Consider the following 19,910-nt stretch of genomic DNA (forward strand, 5'->3'; position numbering starts at 1 on the left):
CATGAGCCACCATGCCCAGCCTCTACTTTATTATATGACAGTTAAATAAGTAGAAATGTAGAAAGATATATATATCTTATATATATTTTATGTATATAAAATACTCTGAGGCAGGAGATTTTAAACAGAAACGCTGAGATAGCAAGGGGGATGCAGCAGAGGTGGTGACGCCCACAGGGTGACTTTTTGCGGATGACCTAACTCCTTTGAGGAAGTGGCCTGGGCAGGGAAAGAATCAGAACAGCCCTCATTCAGACACTAGCTTCATTGTTCACTAGCAGTGTGGGTGACCTTGGCAGGTGACCTCTCTCTCTGGCCCTCTTTTCCTTATTTATTCATTTGTTGGATTCTCTCAGTAAATATTTTTTGAGCACCAACTGTGTCTTCCCGATGGTTCCAGGTCCTAGGGCACAGTGGGAGCATGACTGATGTATGTATCTACCTCATGGGCTGTCATTCTAATGGAAGAGACCAGCAACAAGGTAAAGAAGTAACATATTTTAAAAGGTGCTAAGATCTGAGAATAGGCTTGCCAGATAGAGTACAGGATGTTCTGTTTACTCATGTGCTAGGTCTGCCATATCCAATGACCATAAAATGGGTGGCTTAAACCAACAGAAATTTATTCTGTCAGGTCAGGAGGCCAGAGGTGTGAAATCAAGGAGTTGGTAGGGTCGGTTCCTTCTGGAGGCTCTGAGGAACCATCCATACCTCTCTTGGGTGCTAGTGGCTGCCAGATGTCTGTAGTGTTCCATGGCTTGTAGATGCATCACTTTAACCCCTGTCCGCATCATCGTGTGATCTTCTTATGTGTCTGTCCTTTTCTGTCTCCTATGAGGTCACTTTCATTGGATTTAAGGCCTACCTAATCCACTAGGATCTCATCTCTGTTTACCTTTTTCTATCCTCACACAAATAAGGTAATATTCTTTTTTTCCCCCCATTTTCATGTTTTTAAAAATTATTTTCGGGCGGCGCCTGTGGCTCAGTCGGTAGGGCGCCAGCCCCATATACCGAGGGCGGCGGGTTCAAACCCAGCCCCGGCTGAACTGCAACCAAAAAATAGCCGGGCGTTGTGGCGGGCGCCTGTAGTCCCAGCTACTCGGGAGGCTGAGGCAAGAGAATCGCTTAAGCCCAGGAGTTGGAGGTTGCTGTGAGCTGTGTGAGGCCACGGCACTCTACCAAGGGCCATAAAGTGAGACTCTGTCTCTACAAAAAAAAAAAAAAAATCAGAGAGGTGTAGTGGCATGTGCCTATAGTGCTAGTTACTTGAGAGATTGAAGGTGGGAGGATCGCTTGAGCCCAGGAGTTCAAGGCTACAGTGAGCTATGATGGTGCCACTGCACATAAGCCTAGGCAACAGAGCGAGACTCTGCCTTTAAAACAATATATATAACCAATATATACAACAACTATTTACATAGCATTTATGTTGTATTAGGTATTATAATTCATATAGAGATGATTTAAAGGATACAGGAGGATGTGCATAGGTTATATGCAAATTGTATGCCATTTTATGTCAGGGACTTTAGCACATGTGGATTTTGGTATCCCCAAGGAGACCTGGAACCAATATCCCTATACACACTGAGGGATGACTGTATTATTATTTTTTTTTTTTTGAGACAGTTTCACTTGCTCACGCTCGGTAGAGTGCCATGGAGTCTTAGCTCACAACAACCTCCAACTCTTGGGATCAAGCAGTTCTCTTGCCTCAGCCTCCCAAGTATCTGGGACTACAGGTGCCCGACACAGTGTCCTGCTAATTTTAGAGATGGGGTCTTGCTCTGGCTCAGGCTGGTTTCGAACCTGTGAGCTCAAGCAATCCACCCACCTCAGCTTCTAAAGTGCTGGGATTATAGGTATGAGCTACCGCATTCAGCATCTGTATTTTTTTTCCCCTAAATTTGGCAAGCCTACTTAAGGAGAAAAAGCAAGCCAGGAGGTGTTTTACAATTTTAGGTAAAGTAATCAGGAAAGGCCTCACTGAGGAGGTGACATTTGAGCAGAGGCCTGAAGGAGGTGAGAAGTGAGACATGCAGGGATTTGAGGGAACAGTAAATGCAAAGTCCCTGCGGCAGGAGGGTGCACAGTGTGGTGGGGGAACAGCAAGGAGGTCTGTGGGGCTGGAGCTAGGTGAACCAGGGCCAGGGGGCTGGGAGGGAACTGAGGCCAGATTCTGCAGGGCCTTATAAGACCTGGTGAGTCTGGCCACTGTGGGGCAGGTCTGTAATCCTAACAGTCTGGGAGGCCCAGGTGGGTGGATGGCTTGAGCTCAGGAGTTCAAGACCAGCCTGAACAAGAGCAAGACCCCGTCTTTACTAAAAATAGAAAAACTACCCAGGCATTGTGTGGGGCACCTGTAGTCCTAGCTACTTGGGAGGCTGAGGCAGGAGGATTGCTTGAGCCCAAGAGTTTGAGGTTGCTGTGAGCTATGATGCCATGACACTCTACCCAGAGACAGAATGAGACTCTATCTCTAAAAAACAAACCAAACAAACACAACCCCCCCAAAACAAAAGAACAATAAACAAAAAAACCTAGTGAGGACCTCACAAGGTGGACCCACTCACTCACCGTGGAGGTGAGTGGGGAGCAGCAAGGAGGGGGGTGGAGCTGTCTTAAGTGGGAACAGGCATACTTCAGTGGCCATGTGTGGATTAGGCTGGGGGTGAGGACTGGAGCAGGGAGACCAGCACCCAGGCCAGGCCGCTGCAGCAGTCCAGGGGACGAGGGTGGCTCAGACTAAGGAGTGAGAAGTAGTGGGATTCGGGATCTATTTCAAGGTGGTGTTGTCAGGATTTGCTGATTAGTGTGACTGAGAGAGGAATGCAGGATGACTCCAGGCTTTGGGCCTGAGCACCTGGAAAGATTGAGTTGGCATCTGTTGAGATGGGAAAGATGGTTAGAGGAGCAGATTTGGGGAGGGAACAGGACCTTGGTTGCATACATAGGAGGTTTGAGAGGATGCCTCGGGGAGGCATTGAGAGGCCTGTGGGGTGTGTGTATGGAAATGTTGAGTAGGCTTTTGGCTGCGTGAGTCTGGAGCTCAGGCGAGATGTCTGGGAATCCTCAGTAGACAGATGGTATGCGAGGTCCCCAAGAGCATGCTTGAGGATAGAAAATGGCAGCAACAATTGGCACAAAAACTCAATTAAAAATCTTTTATTCTTTTAGCAGATGTTTGTGTGAGGCTGGGTGCCAGGTCCTGGGGCCTCATTGAGGAGTGAAATCAGGCTTGCACCCTGCTTTCAGGGAGCTAAACTGTGATGGTAGGATGATTGTGAATCAGATGCTCTCCCCTGTGAATGGACAAGCTCACACCATGAAGGCGAGGGGAACACTTCTGTGCAAATGGATAGCAACACTGGCCTTCATTTTTGTGTAAATTAGAAAAAGGTGCCCCTGTATCCCTGTGCTATGCAGTATGCTAATCACTGGCTTCATGTGGCTTTTTAAAATAAAATGAAAAGTTTTCTTCATTGGGGCTGGGTGTGGTGGCTCCCATGTGTTATTCTAGCATTCTGGGAGGGCTAGGCAGGTGGATTGCTTGAGCTCAGGAGTTCAAGACCAGCCTGAACAAAAATGGGACCCTGTCTCTACTAAAAAATAGCCAGGGGTCATGGCAGGTGCCTGTAGTTCCAGCTACTCAGGAGGCTGTGGCAAGAGGATGGCTTGAGCCTAAGAGTTTGAGTTTGTTATGAGCTATGATGCCATAGCACTTTACCCAGGGCTACAGAGTGAGACTGTCTCAAGAAAAAAAGAATTTTTTTTCTTCCTGGATAGTTTTTTGTTTTTTGAGACAGGGTCTTGATCTTCTGCCCAGCTGGAGTGCAGTGGCCTGATTATAGCTCACTGTAACTTTGGACTCCTGGGCTCACATGCTTTTCTTGCCTCAGCCTCCCAAATAGATGGAATTACAGGTGCATACCACCATGCTTGACTAATTTTAAATTTTAATTGATTAATTATTTATTGTTTCAGGTTAATTTGAGGGTACAAAGAATTAGGTTACAATGTTTGCATTTGTTAGGTAGAGTCTCTCTACCTAACAATTATGTCCTGCCCTCAAGAGGTGTGCCATACACCCTAACATTGTGCTGGTTAAGTAAGAGCACACCCATCCTCCTTCTTCCTCACCTCTTCTCACTCCCTCATTCCTCTGCCCCCCACCTTGTATTGATTTGATAATTTTAAGTGTTTTGTAGAGACAGGATCTCACTATATTGCTGAGGCTTGAGTACCATGGTACAATCATAGCTCACTGTGACCTCAAACTCCCAGGCTTAAGGGAGACTCCCACCTAGTTGTCTGAGTAACTGGAACTGTAGGCACACTCCACCAGACTGGCTAACTTTTTTATTTTTTGTAAAGACCAGGTCTTTATGTTGCCCAAGTGGTCTTGAACTCCTGGCCCCATGTCAGCTCCCACAGTTCTGGAATTAAGGGAGCCACTGCATGTGGCCTTTCTTTCTTGATTGTATTCATCATGTTTCAGGTACTTAGCAGTCACTTGTGACCAGTAGTAAGTAACCTTACTGAATAATGCAGATCTAGAAATTTGCCATCATTGCATGGAGTTCTATTGGATGGTGCTTTTGTGTACATTTTATTTCCATCTGAAAGGTCATTGTCATGTATACAGAGGACTTACAGCATCTAGAATGGTGCCCCTTAGTTTTTTTTTTTTTTTTTTTTTGAGACAGAGTCTCACTCTTTATTTCACTGGGGCAAGAGTGTCATTGTCTTAGCTTAGCTCACAGCAACCTCAAACTCCTGAGTGCAAGTGATTCTCCTGCCTCAGCCTCCCAAGTGGACTACAGGCACCCACTACCATGTCTGACTAATTTTTCTATTTTTAGTAAAGATGAGATCTTGCTTTTGCTTAGACTGGTCTCGAACTCTTCACCTCCAGCGACCTTCCCACCTTGGCATCCCAGAGTGCTAGGATTACAGTCGTGAGCCACCAAGCCCAGCCTAGATCTGATGCTTTTGTGCAGTGCATATCCTGCCCAACCACACTGGGCATCCCTGCTCAACTTGGTGAGTGGAGGAAGGTTTTTTTGGGAATAATAATGGAGGTGGAATGTGACAGAGGAGTAAGAATTCAGTAGTGAAAAGGGAAAGGGTAATGTACAAGGTCCCTGTGGCTGGAGGAACTAAAGCCAGGGTGTGAATGACTGTGGTATCAGTCCCCGTGGGGGCTTTGCGGGCCTTAGTAGGAAGTGTGGTCCTATTTCCTGAAGGCAGTAGGAGCCTTGGAAGGGTTTGGATCTGCCACTTCCTGGTTATGTGGCAGTTATCTTCCTTGTGCCTTGGTTTCCATATCATATTATAAGAGAGGATAAATATATGTAGAACCTCTGGAAGCTGACAACTCAAGGGACAAACTGGTCAACATACAGAGGTGGTCAACATAAGGATAGGCCTATTTATACTGACATGTGGTACATGTCTGGTCTATGAAAATTAGGTCAACTTAGGGAGGTGGTCAGTGTAGGGAGATGGTCAACTATGCAGGTTCTACTGTATGACCATTTCACGCTGTGAGAACACACATGTAAGATGTTTCAAATTCTTCCTGGCACATAGTAAGCACTACATAAACATGCACTATTATCATCAATTATTATTATTTGAGAAGATCTCCCTGGAAGTTGTGTGGAGAATAGATTGGTGGGGGGGTCCAGTGGAATTTGGGGGACCATTGAAAAGGCTGTTAGGCTCATTCAGGTGGGAGAAAGTGGTGATGATTTGAGGTTGGGCGGGACTGGAGAGGTGCAGAAAGCTCGATAAAGTGCTGATTAGCTAGCGAGGTGGAATTGGCAGGATTTATTGAGTGAGGCATGGAAGCAGCAGGGATCACGTGTGATGTCTGGGCTTCTGGCTTGAAGCCCTGGGAGAATGTGAAGTCCAGAAGCAAATCTGGCATTGAATCAGACATTTGATGGATGCAGATTTCTTTTTCCTTCAGCTCTGAGATTCCTTCACTCTCAAACTGCAGCTCAGGCCGGGAATGGAATTGCTGAATGTCACTTCATAAATCCCACAACATGGCCTGTGGGACTGCTCTGCCAGTGAGGGACCTTGAAGGTTGTAGGAAGATTCTCAATTTATTTTATTTAATTAATTTATTTTTTGAGATAGAGTTGCACTATGTTACCCTCGGTAGGGCGCCGTGGCATCACAGCTCATAGCAACCTCAAATTCTTGGCCTTAAGCAATTCTCTTGCCTCATCCTCCCAAGTAGCTGGGGCTACAGGTGCCTGCCACAATGCCTGGCTATTTTTTTTTGTTGTAGTTGTCACTGTTGTTTAGTATGCCTGGGCTGGGTTTGAACCCTCCAGCCTGTGTGTATGTGGCCAGCGCTCTACCTGCTGAACTATGGGCACCTCCAAGATTCTCGATTTCGTTACAAGTGCCGGAAGCCAGTGCAGGGGCAGAGCATGGGATCTGCTTATAGTCTCAGGAAGCTCTTTCAGGCCATGTGGATAATGGTTTGGAAGTGGTAAGAGTAAGGGTAGGGAGAACAGAAGCCTGAGGTAATTGTGTAGGCGAGAGTTGAAGGTGGCTTCAGCGAGAAGATAGCAGCAAAGATGGAGAGGGTGGATTGAAGAGAGATTTGAGGGGCTAGCAAGTGTGCCATAGGATTGGAAGTGAGGGTGATGATAAGAAAGGAATGAAAGATGCTGTCACGGTTTCTCACGGACCATCTGCACAGATGGTGGTGCCATACCCCAAAGCAGAAGACTGAGGGTTGGCAGCGGGCTGATGTGTTCTTTTTGGGCCATGTTAGATTTTCGAGTCATCAGTCATCCAGTCTGAGATGTCAAAGAGAAAGTTAGATATAAGAGTCTGGTGTTTAAGGAAAAGGCCAGGGATAGGTGAGGGGAATAGGTTTAGGAGAGAAGGTCCAGAATTGTAGTTTTGTTGGAAGGTTAGAGTTGGAGTTGGGGGAATATGATCTGTGGGCTTGACATGTTAGATTTGGGATGACTAGGACATCTAAAAAGAACTACTGAGTAGGAAGTTTGTATTAGTTGGTATAAAGACTCAGCTGTGCTAACAAATAGACACCACTGCACGGTGATTTAAAGGAGGTGGAGTATTTTTTATCTCCCATGTAACAATCCTGAGGTAAGTGGGCCAGGGATGGACAGCTCTGTTCCACATGAGATTATTTTGGGATCCAGGTTCCTTCCATCTTGTTGCTCTTCTGTGTCTTATAGCATTGTCTTCATCTCTGTATGGTGAAAACTGGGTCATGGGTGTTTTGTATTCTTTTAAGAGATGGTCAGTCAGGTATGGCTATTAGAGGAGACAGGGAGAGACTCAGGAATAAAACAAATTTATTATATTCATAAGTCCTAGAGACAGGAGGTATGCCATGCCACACAGGGACGTGTGGGAAAGGTACTGGGGTGGTCACAGCCTGCACTGGAGTTCCATGGGAAAAGCAAGGCGGGTAGGGTGAAGTTTATGATTGGCTATTTTGAATAATTTTGTTGGGCTTTAAACCATAGACCTGGGACCTGGCCCTGGGACAGTTCCCACTGAGGAGTATTGTCTCCTGGCAGCAAGGGCAGATAAAAGGAGGTCTGGCTCTGGATTGGTTAGCATATTAAAGTCCAGCTCCTGGTTGGGCCCTTTGCTATTTGTAAGAACTGCCTAGATCTGGGAAGGACAGTCTTTCTACAGCTCGAAAAGATTTTTAAGATGTCAAAACATTGTAATGTACAGAAAAATTAAAAATATTTACATAACAGTAGGCAAAACAGTGTTCTAACCTGGCAGAACGAGGAAAGAGTGGAAGTTCAGGGGACCAAGAAGTGAGAGGAAAGTTGTCCATGTCCCTTGTCACTTCCGCTTACAGTCTATGGGCAAACCCTTGTCTCCTGCCCATGCCTAGCCGCAAGGCAGGCTGGGAAATGTAGTCTCTCCCCGGGCAGCCCCACATCGGCCTTGGAAGAGGGAAGAACGTGCCTATGTACTGAAATTGGATGTTAGTTCTGGAACGTGGAGGAGAGGCCCACCTGGAGGTGTGAGTTGAGTAGTTTATGCACAGAGATGGTGTATAAAGGCACAGGAATGCAAGGTGACTGAGGGCAAGTTTGAAGAGAGGGAAGAGGGCCGGAGGTCAAGTCCTGGGGGTGCTCTATCATTTAAAGGAAAGGATGAGGAAGGAAGAGGAATATCCTTAAGTGTCTCCACAATCCTTCATGCTGTAACCCAGCCCATTTTTTTTTCTCTGTGACTCTCTTCAGGCCTTGTATGACCCCATCAACCCTGACAGGGAGACCCTTGAGCAGCCATCGCTAACAGACCCCCAGCGTCTGTCCAATGAGCAAGAGGTGCTTCGGGCCCTGGGGCCCCTGCTGGCCCAGGCCAACTTCAACCCCCTCTCTGAGGACGCCCTGGCCTATGCACTGGTGGTCCACCACCCTCAGGATGAGGTCCAGGTACTTGTTTTCTTTTGGTTCCAGAGTGGAACCAAAACTTCCAGGAGGCCTTTGTGAGGGTGGAGCCTTTGGTATGCACGGGCTGCTGGGAGTAGTAGTCCTGAGCACAGGACACGTGGCACACTTAGTAAGTTAGAAAAAGGTGCCACTTTTTCAGATCACTTCTCTGCCATCTGTTGGAAAAGTATCATATGATAGGGATTTTCTTATGACCATCTACCAGAAAATTGTTATAACAGATAATACAAAACGCTATCCTTAAAGTCAACAAAATTATGATAAAAATGCTAACATTTTACAAAGTTCTACATTTTATTGATTTTAAAATGTACTTTTTCTTCTTTCTTTTTTTTTTGAGACAGAGTCTCACTTTGTCACCCTCGGTAGAGTGCCGTGGCGCCACAGCTCACAGCAACCTTCAACTCTTGGGCTTAGGCGATTCTCTTGCCTCAGCCTCCAGAGTAGCTGGGACTACAGGTGCCTGCCACAACACTGGGCTATATTTTTGTTGCAGTTTGGCTGGGCCAGGTTCGAACCGGTCACCCTCCATATATTGGGCTGGCGCCCTACTCATTGAGCCCCAGGCATCGCCCTAAAATGTACATTTTCTTTTTTTTTTTTTTTTGTAGAGACAGAGTCTCACTTTATGGCCCTCGGTAGAGTGCCGTGGCATCACACAGCTCACAGCAACCTCCAACTCCTGGGCTTAAGCGATTCTCTTGCCTCAGCCTCCCGAGTAGCTGGGACTACAGGTGCCCGCCACAACACCCGGTTATTTTTTTGTTGCAGTTTGGCCGGGGCTGGGTTTGAACCCGCCACCCTTGGTATATGGGGCTGGCACCTTACCGACTGAGCCACAGGTGCCGCCCTAAAATGTACATTTTCTAAAGTCATATTTTGTCATCTCTGAAATTGGAATGTGATTTACAAGCAGTGGTGTGAGGTGGTTCAATTGGCAACATATTTTCTTTTTTAGTTGCTTCATAAGATAATTGAATTATCTTAAAATCAGTAGCACCTTAGCTTATAGGAAATAGGATAATAAGATGACTGCTGTGTAATGGTGCCATATTAGATGGTGTGCCCTTGTGCGGTGGCATCTTAGATTCTAGGACATAGATTCTAGGAATGGCATTGTCTTTGATGGTGTGTTCTTGTGCAGTATACGATGTGAACGCTCATATGTTGCTGCCCTGCCTAGATACTGAATGGTCATAAATAGGGAAAGTGGGGAAATTATTTCAGGGAGGGACATCTAATTCTGGTATCCTGCCTGGGTTCAGCTGCCTCTGCTTCTTTCACTCTCCTTGGCAGGTGACAGTAAATTTGGACCAGTATATCTACATGCAGTTCTGGGCCCTGGGCCAGCGAGTTGGGCACATGCCCCGTATGTCCAGTGTGGGCTCCAAGCGTGGCTTCTTCACCAAGTTACCCCCTGCAGAGAGGTGAGGTGTCCTCTGTTCCCTAGCTGCAGCAAAAAAGAGCAAGCTTAGAGATGAAAGGTGACTGATAGGTCAGTGTCTGGATTTGGGTGTTTGGGGTAGGAAGAAACGAGGAGGTGTGAATCATCCAAATGCTTCCTTTTCTTCCCAAGAGAAAGTGAATAGTACAGTTCCCAGGGGAAGAGGAAGTTTCTCCCCATTTTCCAAGTAAGGAGAATTGAAGCTTAGAGAGAAGTCTGTATTCTGAAGAATGAGTAATGTGTATGTCCAGTGATAGGACTGCATTATTTAACCGATCTATTACTGGGCACAACTTATTTCTGATTTCTTCTCCTATTAAGGCTTTTAAGTTAGCTATGTGACTGTAGAGCCAAAGAGAGCATCTTGGGTTGGAGGGTCTCCACAGGGCAGTCCTGATCCTGCTACTGCCTCTGCCTCTGCCTCTGTTTCTCAGGAGATACTTTAAGCGGGTGGTGCTGGCAGCCCGGACAAAACGAGGACACCTGGTGCTGAAGAGCTTCAAGGACACACCGCTGGAGGGTCTAGAGCAGCTGCTGCCCGAGCTGAAGGTGCGCACGCCCACCTTGCAGCGTGCCCTGCTCAACTTCACACTGGTGGTTTCTGGCGTGGTGTTCTTCGTCAACGTGGGCATGGTTGTGCTCACAGATCTCAAGGTGGCCACCTCCCTGCTGCTGCTGCTCTTTGCCATTTTTATGGGCCTCCGGGCCTCCAAGGTACATTGGCCACCCCACCATACCTCCTGTGTCCCTGTGCTTTGGTGTTTAGATAGGTTGGGCCATCTGTGTTTCTGTTTATTTCATGCATTATTCCTGTGTGGTGATGTCCTTCATTCCTTCTTTTCTTTCCTCCCTCCTTTCTGTTTTCCTTCCCTACCTCATTTACTCAACTTATCTTGGTGGTTTCTTTCTTTCTTGGTTTTTTTTTTTTTTTGTTTTGTTTTGGACACAGGGTCTTGCTCTGTTGCCTGGGCTAGAGTGCAATGCCATCACTATAGCTCACTGTAACCTCAAACTTTTGAGTTCAAGTGATCCTCCTGCCTCAGCCTCCCAAGTAACTAGGACTATAGGTGTGCACCACCACATCTGGATAATTTTTCTACTTTTTGTAGAGATGGGGTCTTATTGTGTTGCTCAGGCTGGTTTCAAGTTCCTGGCCTCAAGTGATCTTCCAGCCTTAGCTTCCCATAGTGCTAGGATTGCATGTGTTAGCCACCATACCTAACTTTGGGTGGGTTTCTTAATCTCTCTGTGCTTCAATTTCCTCATCTGGAAATTGGGGATAATAATAACCTGTAGGGGTATTGTGAGCAGGAGGTAAGTGAATCTATGAAAAGCAGTGAGCACAGTGCTTGGCTCGTGGTAGGTGTTACATGGGAGCTAACAGCTCATTAGCATCTGCATTAGTGGTACTTTAGTGACATCATGGCCACCTGGATTTGAATCTAACTCTGTTATCGTCTAGCTATGTGATCTTGAGCAAGTTGCTTAATCTCCCTGTGCTTCAGCTCTGGAATCACAAAGTGGGGATGATGATAGAACCTAACTTACAGGGTTATTGTGGGGATTAAGTGAATGAATATGCATATGGTGCTGAGAATAGAGCCTCACACAGAGGACGGGAAGTACTATGTGAGACTTAGCTATTATCATGATTATTATTATTATCATTACCAATTGGGCTATTTGTTCTCTGAATCCCCATCCTGACTGGGTATCATTATCCCTGGGAGAGCTAGCTTATAATGCAGCCTCCTGGGCTCCAGCCCTATTGGACTGAATTAGAAACTCTGGGACTGGGCCCAGGAAACTATATTTTTAACAAGCTCTCTTCCTGATTCTGCTGCATGTGAGTGTAGGGCTGCCTTAAACAGTTGCACAGGGTGTTCACCATCCAAGGATTTGTGGCTGAGGCGACAAGTGGGAGCCTGATAGCCAATTTGTGCTCTACTTGCCAAACTGTATGCCCTGTCCAAAGGCTGAGTCAGCTGGGAGGAGCTGCCTTTTACTGATTCTCCCCAGCGCTGGCACTGACCCCAGGAGTGTAGACTGGTGTGAGGCATCTGTTGTACTCAATCATTCACCTACTGGCTCATTGGTTTTCAAGCTGTTTTCAGCCATCCCAACTGGCTCTTATAAAGACTGGTAATAAATCCCTCAGATAATAGGCTGTGCTGTTTGAGAGGTACTAGGGTTCCCGGGCCAACAGACCAGCTGTGGAGGGAACGATTTCTGTTCAACACCAGGGCTCAGGCAGGATCTGAGTGATGCTTTGAAAGGGGAGGAATGAGTCTGGTGGAGAAGGGACCAGTGAGCACAGCTTGGTGTACCTTGCGTGGCTGGAGTCTGGGATATAGGGTACAGAGGTGAGGCCCCAAAGGATGGTAAGGGTCTTAAATGCCCAGAGGACCCTGGACGTTATCCTCAGGAGAGTGGGGCACCATGGAAGGGCTGTAAACACAGAGGGACTATGGTGACCATGGAAGATAGAGGGGAAGAGTGAGACTAAAGGCAGGGAGGCCAGCAAGAGGTATCAAACCCTTCTGGGGAGGAAACACTGAGTCTCAGCTCAGAGGGACCTTCTGTCCCACCACTCAGTGCCTCTAGGGTGGCTGTGGAGCCTGCGATGCTCTGAAAAGGCTAGTTTAAAACCCAGTTCATGCTGGACATGGAGGTGCATGCCTGTAAGCTCAGCTGCTGGGGAGGCTGACATATAGGCTTGCTTGAGCTCAGGAGTTCTGATAAGCCTGGGCAACATAGCAAGACCCTATCTAAAAAAACAAAAATGAAAATAAAATAACAAAAATCCAGCTCTTTAGTTAACGTGGTGCATTCATTAGCTATTTTCCCATGTCCTAGGTTGAGGTTCCAGCGTTAAAATGTGGGTCCTCCCAGGCCCCTTTCTCTGTTCCCAAACCTTAGCCCCACTGAGCTTAGCATCCAATTTCCTCCCAAAGCCCTACTCCTCCCAAGTCCCTGTCTTATCTTGGGATAGGTGGTGAGATCAGACTCCTGCTGCAGGATGCAAGGCCCTTTTCCTTCCCCTCAAAGAGCTCTTCTGTGTCTGTGGTTTCTACAATCAGTTCTCCACTGCCCACGATCAGGTGACTTAGGGAAAGCCCTCCCCCTGGACCTCTCACACTCACTGTCTTGGCTGAGCCAACCACAGCATCTCTCCCAACCTCCTCCTCTTGGGTTCTCCATCTATGGATGGTCTATTGTCCCCTCAGTCACTGGCTAGACCCCCCAGAACTGCCTTCCCCTGTCCTTCAACTCTTTGTTCCCCAGCGTATCATTCCTACCCCCCGAGCCTCTGTGCCCTGTGTACTCCTCTCTGTGCTGTGCCCCTGCTCAGGCCGTCTTCCCAACCTCTAGCCTGTCTCTTCCAGCCCATTCCCCACTTAACCCTGAGCTGCCCCATACTTCTCCTGCCCCTCCCCTGCTCATAGCCTGACACAGGGGAGAGCCCTGCTGTCCCTCACTTTGTGCCTTTGCAGAAGCTGTTCCCTCAGACTGAAATGTCTTTTCCCCCTCACTGGGCTGGTCAACCCTTGCTCAGCCCTCACCCTTAGCTCAGAGGCTGCCTGCTTTGGGAAACCTTCCCAGAGGTCCCCGGCAGGGCAACAAAGTGAGACACTGTCTCAAAACAAACAAACAAACAATAAGCACAAAACCTAAGGTAAGCCCCCTTGTGGGCTCCACCATATCCCAGACTTCACTGTGAGTCCCCTTAATCCAGCTGTTAAGGCTGCTGTGGGGCAACCTGGGGAGGGTGGCTGTCCTGGGTGCCCACGGATGCATCAGGTCCAGAGGGAGAGGAACAAGGACCACAGACACACACTGTCAGTGCCTAGTGGAGGTAGCAGGTACCACAGGAACCTGGGGACAGGATCCAGCTGATGCGCCTGCAGGCCCTGGATCAACAACCCTCCTCAGGCTGCCCCACAGCAGCCTTAACAGCTGGGCTAAGGGGACTCACAGTGAAGCCTAGGGTATGGTGGAGTCTACAAGGCATCATTCCTGCTTGGGACATCTGGGAAGGTTTCTCAAAGCAGGCAGCTTCTGAGCTAAGGGTGAGGGCTGAGCAAGGTTGACCAGCCCAGTGAGGGGGAAAAGACATTTCAGTCTAAGGGAACAGCTTCTGTAAAGGCACAGAGTGAGAGACATGGGAAGTCCTTGCTTATCCATGGGAACTGATGTCCACCCTTAACTTTGAGGATGAGGCAGTGAGTGTTTTCCAAGAACACAGCAGGGATGACTTGGCTTGTTTCAGGGCCCTGAGGAAGGAAAGAGCAGGGCCTAGTTTATTTGCCAGAGAGGAGGAGCAGAAGGTGAGGGCAGGGGCACTGGGGAGCCATGGGAAGGCTGTGAACAGGAGAGGGCAGAGTCAGCTCTGGAGCTGTGTGCGGACAGGGACAATCTAGGCTAGGAGAAGGCTGGGGTGATGCACAAGGAAGGTGAGGATAAAGCCTGCACTGGGGCTGAGCTGTGGTGCTGGAAAGGAGGGGATGGACTGAGAGAGTCAAAGTATAGCAGGATGAGGTTGGGGACTGACAGGCTGGTGAGGAGGATGTGAGGACAGTGTCAGGGGTGGGGCTGCCCCAGATAAGGATTCCAGGGGAGGAGGAACAAGTGGGCTGGGGGAGATGCTGTGCTCAGTGTGGGCCATGCTGAGTGTTGAGGGGACCATCCCAGTTGCAGGTGACAATCCCTGTCTGGGGAGAGGTTTAGCTTTGTCTCTGTGCTGTGGAGTGGCATGATCTACTCCTTTAATGCAGAATTCAACCCCATAAGCTTGGCAGACACTTGGGGGGTCCTCAAACTGTGGCCCGTGGGCCACATGAGGCAGTGTTATTGTATTTGTTCCTGTTTTGTTTTTTTACTTCAAAATAAGGTATGTGCAGTGTGCATAGGAATTTGTTCATAGTTTTGTTTTTTTTTTTAAACTATAGTCTGGCCCTCCAATTGTCTGAGGACAGTGACCTGGCCCCCTGTTTAAAAAGTCTGAGGACCTAAGGTGTGCTACGCTTGGTGGCTCATGCCTGTAATACTAACACTCTGGGAGGCTGAGGCAAGTGGATTGCCTGAGCTTAGGAGTTTGAGACCAGCCTGAGCCTGAGCGAGACCTCATCTCTAAAAATAGTCAGGCATTGTGGTGGGCATCTATAGTCCCAGCTACTCTGGAGGCTGAGGCAAGAGAATTGCTTAAGAGTTTGAGGTTGCTATGAGCTGTGAAGCCACAGCACTCTACCAAAGGCGACAAAGTGAGACTCTGTCTCAAAACAAACAAAACCTAAGGTGTTTTCATATGAAATGGTCCCTAACACAAGCTAGTCTTGCATCTCCACCCTCAGCCAAAGAAATGGCAATTCATTTCAGTGCCAGGACATAAACTGACTGTGCTGAGTTTGTATAGTCCACACACAGCTGTGTCACTAGTACCGTGTAGGCCATTTCAGCAATTTTCTGTGGTGTGTTGACTTTAGAGGCATTTTACCTCCATCCTTGATGGAAGACAGGCAACACTTTATGGGCACCCAGCACGGGTTGTGGATGACTGTTCCATAATAGCTAATGTTTGTTAAGTGCTTTTGAGTGGGGAGGCTCTGTCCTGAGGGTTTTATTAACCGTGTATTGACTTACTGACCCCTCCCTGGCATCAACCTCATTTTACAGACGGTGCTATCCCAGGACTTTGGTCTTAGCCATGGGCTCACAGCTGGTAGGGGCATAATTGAGGCAGGTACCCAGGCCTGCTGGGTGCAGGATCAAGTGGTCTTGCAAGATGAATGGGGGAATGCTGGGGTACATTTTCACTGTCAACCCAGAGGGCACTAGTGGGCTCTCATTTCTCTTTCTTAGAGAAAGGGGTACATGTAAGGAGGGGTCCAGGGGTGGGGAAGGGGGATGTCAATAGACAGCTAGGCCCTAGAACATCCCTTCCCCCAACATTATTCTTTCCTTCACTTCTCTTTACAGTTTAATATTTTAAACCATTTTTTTTCTGGCTTGGTGCCTGTAGCTCAGTGGTTAGGATGCCGGCCACATACACTGGAGCTGGTGGGTTTAAACCCGGCCCGGGCCTACTAAACAACAATGACAATGACAATGAAAAAATAGCCAGGTGTTGTGGTGGATGCCTGTAGTCCCAGCTACTTGAGAGGCTGAGGCAAGAGAATCACTTAAGCCCAAGAGTTTGATGTTGCTGTGAGCTGTGATGCCATAGCATTCTACAGAGAGCGACATAGTGAGGTTCTGTCTTAAAAAACAAACAAACAAACAAAAAAACCCCCAGAAACCTTTTTTTCATTGTGGAAAAGCTCAAACAGGGGCCAGGTGGGATGGCTCGTGCCTATAATCCTAGCACTCTGGGAGGTAGAGGCCGTGCATCTCTTGATCTCAGGAGTTCCAGACCAGCCTGAGCAAGAGTGAGACCCCCATTTCTAAAAATGACTGGGTGTTGTGGCTGGTGCCTGGAATCCCAGCTACTTGGGAGGCTGAGGAAGGAGGATTGCTTGAACCCAAGAGTTTGAGGTTGCTGTAAGCTATGATGATGCCAGGCACTCTACCCAGGGTGACAGTGAGACTCTGTTTCAAAAACAAAAAAATTTAAACACATACAGAAATAGAATAGTAAGATAAACTCCAATGTAGCCAGCACCAGCATCAATAATTAGCAATAGTTAATTGGATTTTGTCTAAAGACCACTCTCCACCATCAGTTTTTTTTTCCCCTTTTTTTTTTTCGAAACAGAGTCTGAAGTTGTTGTCCTGGGTAGAGTGCTGTGGCATCACAGCTCACAGCAACCTCAAACTCTTGGGCTTAAGCAATTCTCTTACCTCAGCCTCCCGAATAGCTGGGACTACAGGCGCCCGCCACAACGCCCGGCTATTTTTTGTTGCCGTTGTCATTGTTGTTTAGCAGGCCTGGACCAGGTTTGAACCCGCCAGCTTCGGTGTACATGGCTGGCGCCTAACCACTGTGTTAAAGACTGTGCTATGGGCGCCGAGCCCACCATCGGATAGTTTTGACCATACTTTAGTATGTCTATAAAGGATAAGGACTTACTGTAGCAAAAATCTTCCAAGGGTTTAACTCGGTATCCTCTGGAAATCTTTGAGCAAATCCATTAGCACGTGGTTCGAATGAACAAACCACTGCTGAGGTGATTACTAATAGACTAAAACTGTAGTCCCCAGTACCTAGGTGGGGCTGGCGGTCTCGGAGCCACTGGGGCCAGAACGTGTGTGTTAAGAATACAGATCCTCGGACCCCCATCTCAGGGACCCTCACCGAAGAGGTTGGGGTTGAGCTGTGTGTGGGAAGGGCAGTGCCAGAGTGATTGACCCAGGGGTGTGTGGGTGGATGGGCGAGGTCCGGAAATGACCCAGCCAAGTGATGTCCTGCCTGCAGATGTTCGGGCAGCGGCGCAGCGCCCAGGCCCTGGAGCTGGCGCACATGCTGTACTATCGCAGCACGTCCAACAATTCCGAGCTACTTAGCGCCCTGGCTCTGCGCGCGCAGGACGAGCACACCAAAGAGGCGCTCCTGGCACACAGCTTCCTGGCCCGGCGGCCAGGGGGCGCTAGCGGCCCGCCGGAAGGTAGGAAGCGGCCCTGGTACTCTGCTCCCGCCAAGCCTCCGCGTCTCTTTGTGGCCCCACCTCAGTGAAACACTGGACCCACCCCAGTTCCCATTGGTGAACCTGCCAGATTTGCGGGAAGGAATCCTCAGCAGATAGGATTCCTAAAGCCATTTTCCGACCTTGGTTTCTGGTGTGACTTCCCACTCATGACCCCAGACTCGATGGGGGTCTTGGATCCAAGGCATGCCCTTTCCCGCCCTTCTTCCCCTACATGAGCCCATTTTCTCCTTACAAGAGCCCCGTGTCCGCTTCCTATATGAGCCCTAGGTGGTCCCCTTCCCTCCGGTACCCAGACCTGAAAAAGAGTCCCAACGAGAGCCCCAGAGTCTTCTGGCCCTCTAGAGCCTCTTAGGCATTGTTCTACCCCCCTCCCCCCAGCCTCAAGTGTATCCCTTGATTTCTTCCAAACCCATGCCCCTCTCCGCGGGCCCCTCCCAGTCATTCCCAGCTTAACCTCACAGCACCTGCCTCTCCTGCAGAGACCTCTAAGTGGCTCCAGTCGGAGGTGGAGAACTGGCTCCTGGCCCAGTCAGGCTGTGACGTGTCCTTCGACGGAACTCGGGCCCTGGCCCACCTGCAAGCTCTGACTCCTAGCACGGGGTTGTACCCACCCCCGGGTTTCCCCAAAGTAGGCCCGCTGGCTTCAATCGCTTCCGAGTTCTCCCCGCAGACCGCACCCAGCAGTAAAATCCCCTGCCCAGCCCCAGCCCCAGCCCCAGCCCCGCCTCGCCCAGCCTCGCCTAGCCACCAGGCTGGGAACGAAGCACCGCCTCCTCGCGTCAAGCTGTAGATCATAGTTACTGCGCTTTGTCTTTCCAACTTCCAATTACTGACAAGCAATTTTTGTTACACTAAGCTCAAACTAAGCAGCCAATCAAAGCAGGCAACAGTTGCTAGGCACACCCCTTCTAAGGAACAGCCAATCAAATCCATTTAGCTCAGCTTCTAGTCCATTGCTTAGACCCACTCTCAATATAAAAATCCAAAAGTGGTTTAGTTGAGTAGCTGGGGGTGTCAGCCAATCGCAGCTGTTAAGCTTTGGGTTCTGTAAACCACTAGGTAGAGTTGTTAATCCTATGCCCTCCCGAGACTATATATCATTGTCTTTTTAGTCGGTTTCGGGCAAACCATCCATTATATGCACAAAGGCGGGGCCCCAGCCGACTACTTTGCAGAGCTGGTTAGCTTTGGTTCTTGACAAACAGCCAATGACAGCTGCTGGGCGCTACTAACCTTGGACAGCCAGTTGTTGCAGAGAAGCAACTAATTGGAATTTCTAAAGCAAACCTAATCTTTCTACCAACTGCTGCTGCTTATATGGCGAGCCATCTGGTCAACTGCTGATCAGGGTGTCCAGGCTGAAGGGTTTGGGAACCTTGTGCCAGGCAGAAATCTCTGGGTCTGGAGGGAACAGAGACCACCCTCACCCCGAGACTCTGCCACTCAGGCTCCCAACAATCTCAGGTGCCTTCCTTGCCCAGGACCCTCACCATTTCTACGGAAACTACCTCGGTCTGGATCTACCCACCACCAGCGGACTGTGCAATATTTATTGGTCTATCAATTTCTCCCCATCCCCTCTCCTAAAGTAATAAATCATGTTTAATAAATCTGGATGACTGGAATGGCTGGAGGAATTTCAGGGTGGGGGGGAATCATCAGAACCTAGGAAAGAGACTGGATCTTGGGATGCTAATGCATGTAGAGGAGTCCAAGATAGGGAAAGCTATAGTCCTAGAGAGAGGCTGGATTCATGGTTCATAAAGCAAAGACTGGATCATAGAAGAGGATCTTGGACCTGATTCATGAACGGAGGAGATAAAGTCGCCATGTGCGGTTGTACAGATTGTTCGTCCCTCAAAGACACACAGTCGGGGTGGTGGTGTTGTAAAATCCAACTCAGGCCTCACATGTGACTTGGTGTGGGACTGGGTCAGCCAGGAGGAGGCGGATTCCTTCTAATTTTTACGGCATGTCCTATGGGCTAGAGGCAGCCTTTGGGCGGAGCGGAGAAACGGAGGAGTTGGGGAAGGCGAGGGAGGGAGACTAGTTTCCAAGAGGGAAGTGGAATATGAGGGGTGGGGGAAAGAAAGTCCAGAGGGAGGGTTAAAGAGAAAAACAGAGACCAAAAAAAAAAAAATCTAGATACATGCATGCATACATACATACAACATGCCAGGGTCCCAGAGATAGAGTAGTGTAGAGTGACACAACTTTGGGCAAGGCGAGGACTGTGCACTACAGACTCCTGATCCTAACGGAGTTTGCTGGGACCCAGACTCGTGGTTCTTCCCCAGAAGTGTCTAAAGGTCTAGACTCAGAGGATTCCAGGGTCCCGAGAGG

The 19,910-nt window shown here is 48.6% G+C and overlaps 1 protein-coding gene across 1 annotated transcript in view; it reads left to right on the top strand.

Moving 5' to 3' along the window:
* Nucleotides 1–19,179, top strand: part of TMEM143 (transmembrane protein 143) — a 33,415-nt gene extending 14,236 nt beyond the window's left edge. The window contains exons 4-8 of the mRNA XM_053605325.1: nucleotides 8,268–8,462; nucleotides 9,777–9,907; nucleotides 10,359–10,638; nucleotides 17,336–17,525; nucleotides 18,047–19,179. Of these exons, the coding sequence (XP_053461300.1) occupies nucleotides 8,268–8,462; nucleotides 9,777–9,907; nucleotides 10,359–10,638; nucleotides 17,336–17,525; nucleotides 18,047–18,357 (1,107 nt within the window). The 3' untranslated portion in view covers nucleotides 18,358–19,179. The remainder of the gene's footprint in view (nucleotides 1–8,267; nucleotides 8,463–9,776; nucleotides 9,908–10,358; nucleotides 10,639–17,335; nucleotides 17,526–18,046) is intronic.
* The last annotated feature ends 731 nt before the right edge of the window (nucleotides 19,180–19,910 follow it).

This window comes from Nycticebus coucang, chromosome 10, assembly GCF_027406575.1.
Source record: "Nycticebus coucang isolate mNycCou1 chromosome 10, mNycCou1.pri, whole genome shotgun sequence".
In the NCBI taxonomy this organism is placed as follows: domain Eukaryota; kingdom Metazoa; phylum Chordata; class Mammalia; order Primates; family Lorisidae; genus Nycticebus; species Nycticebus coucang.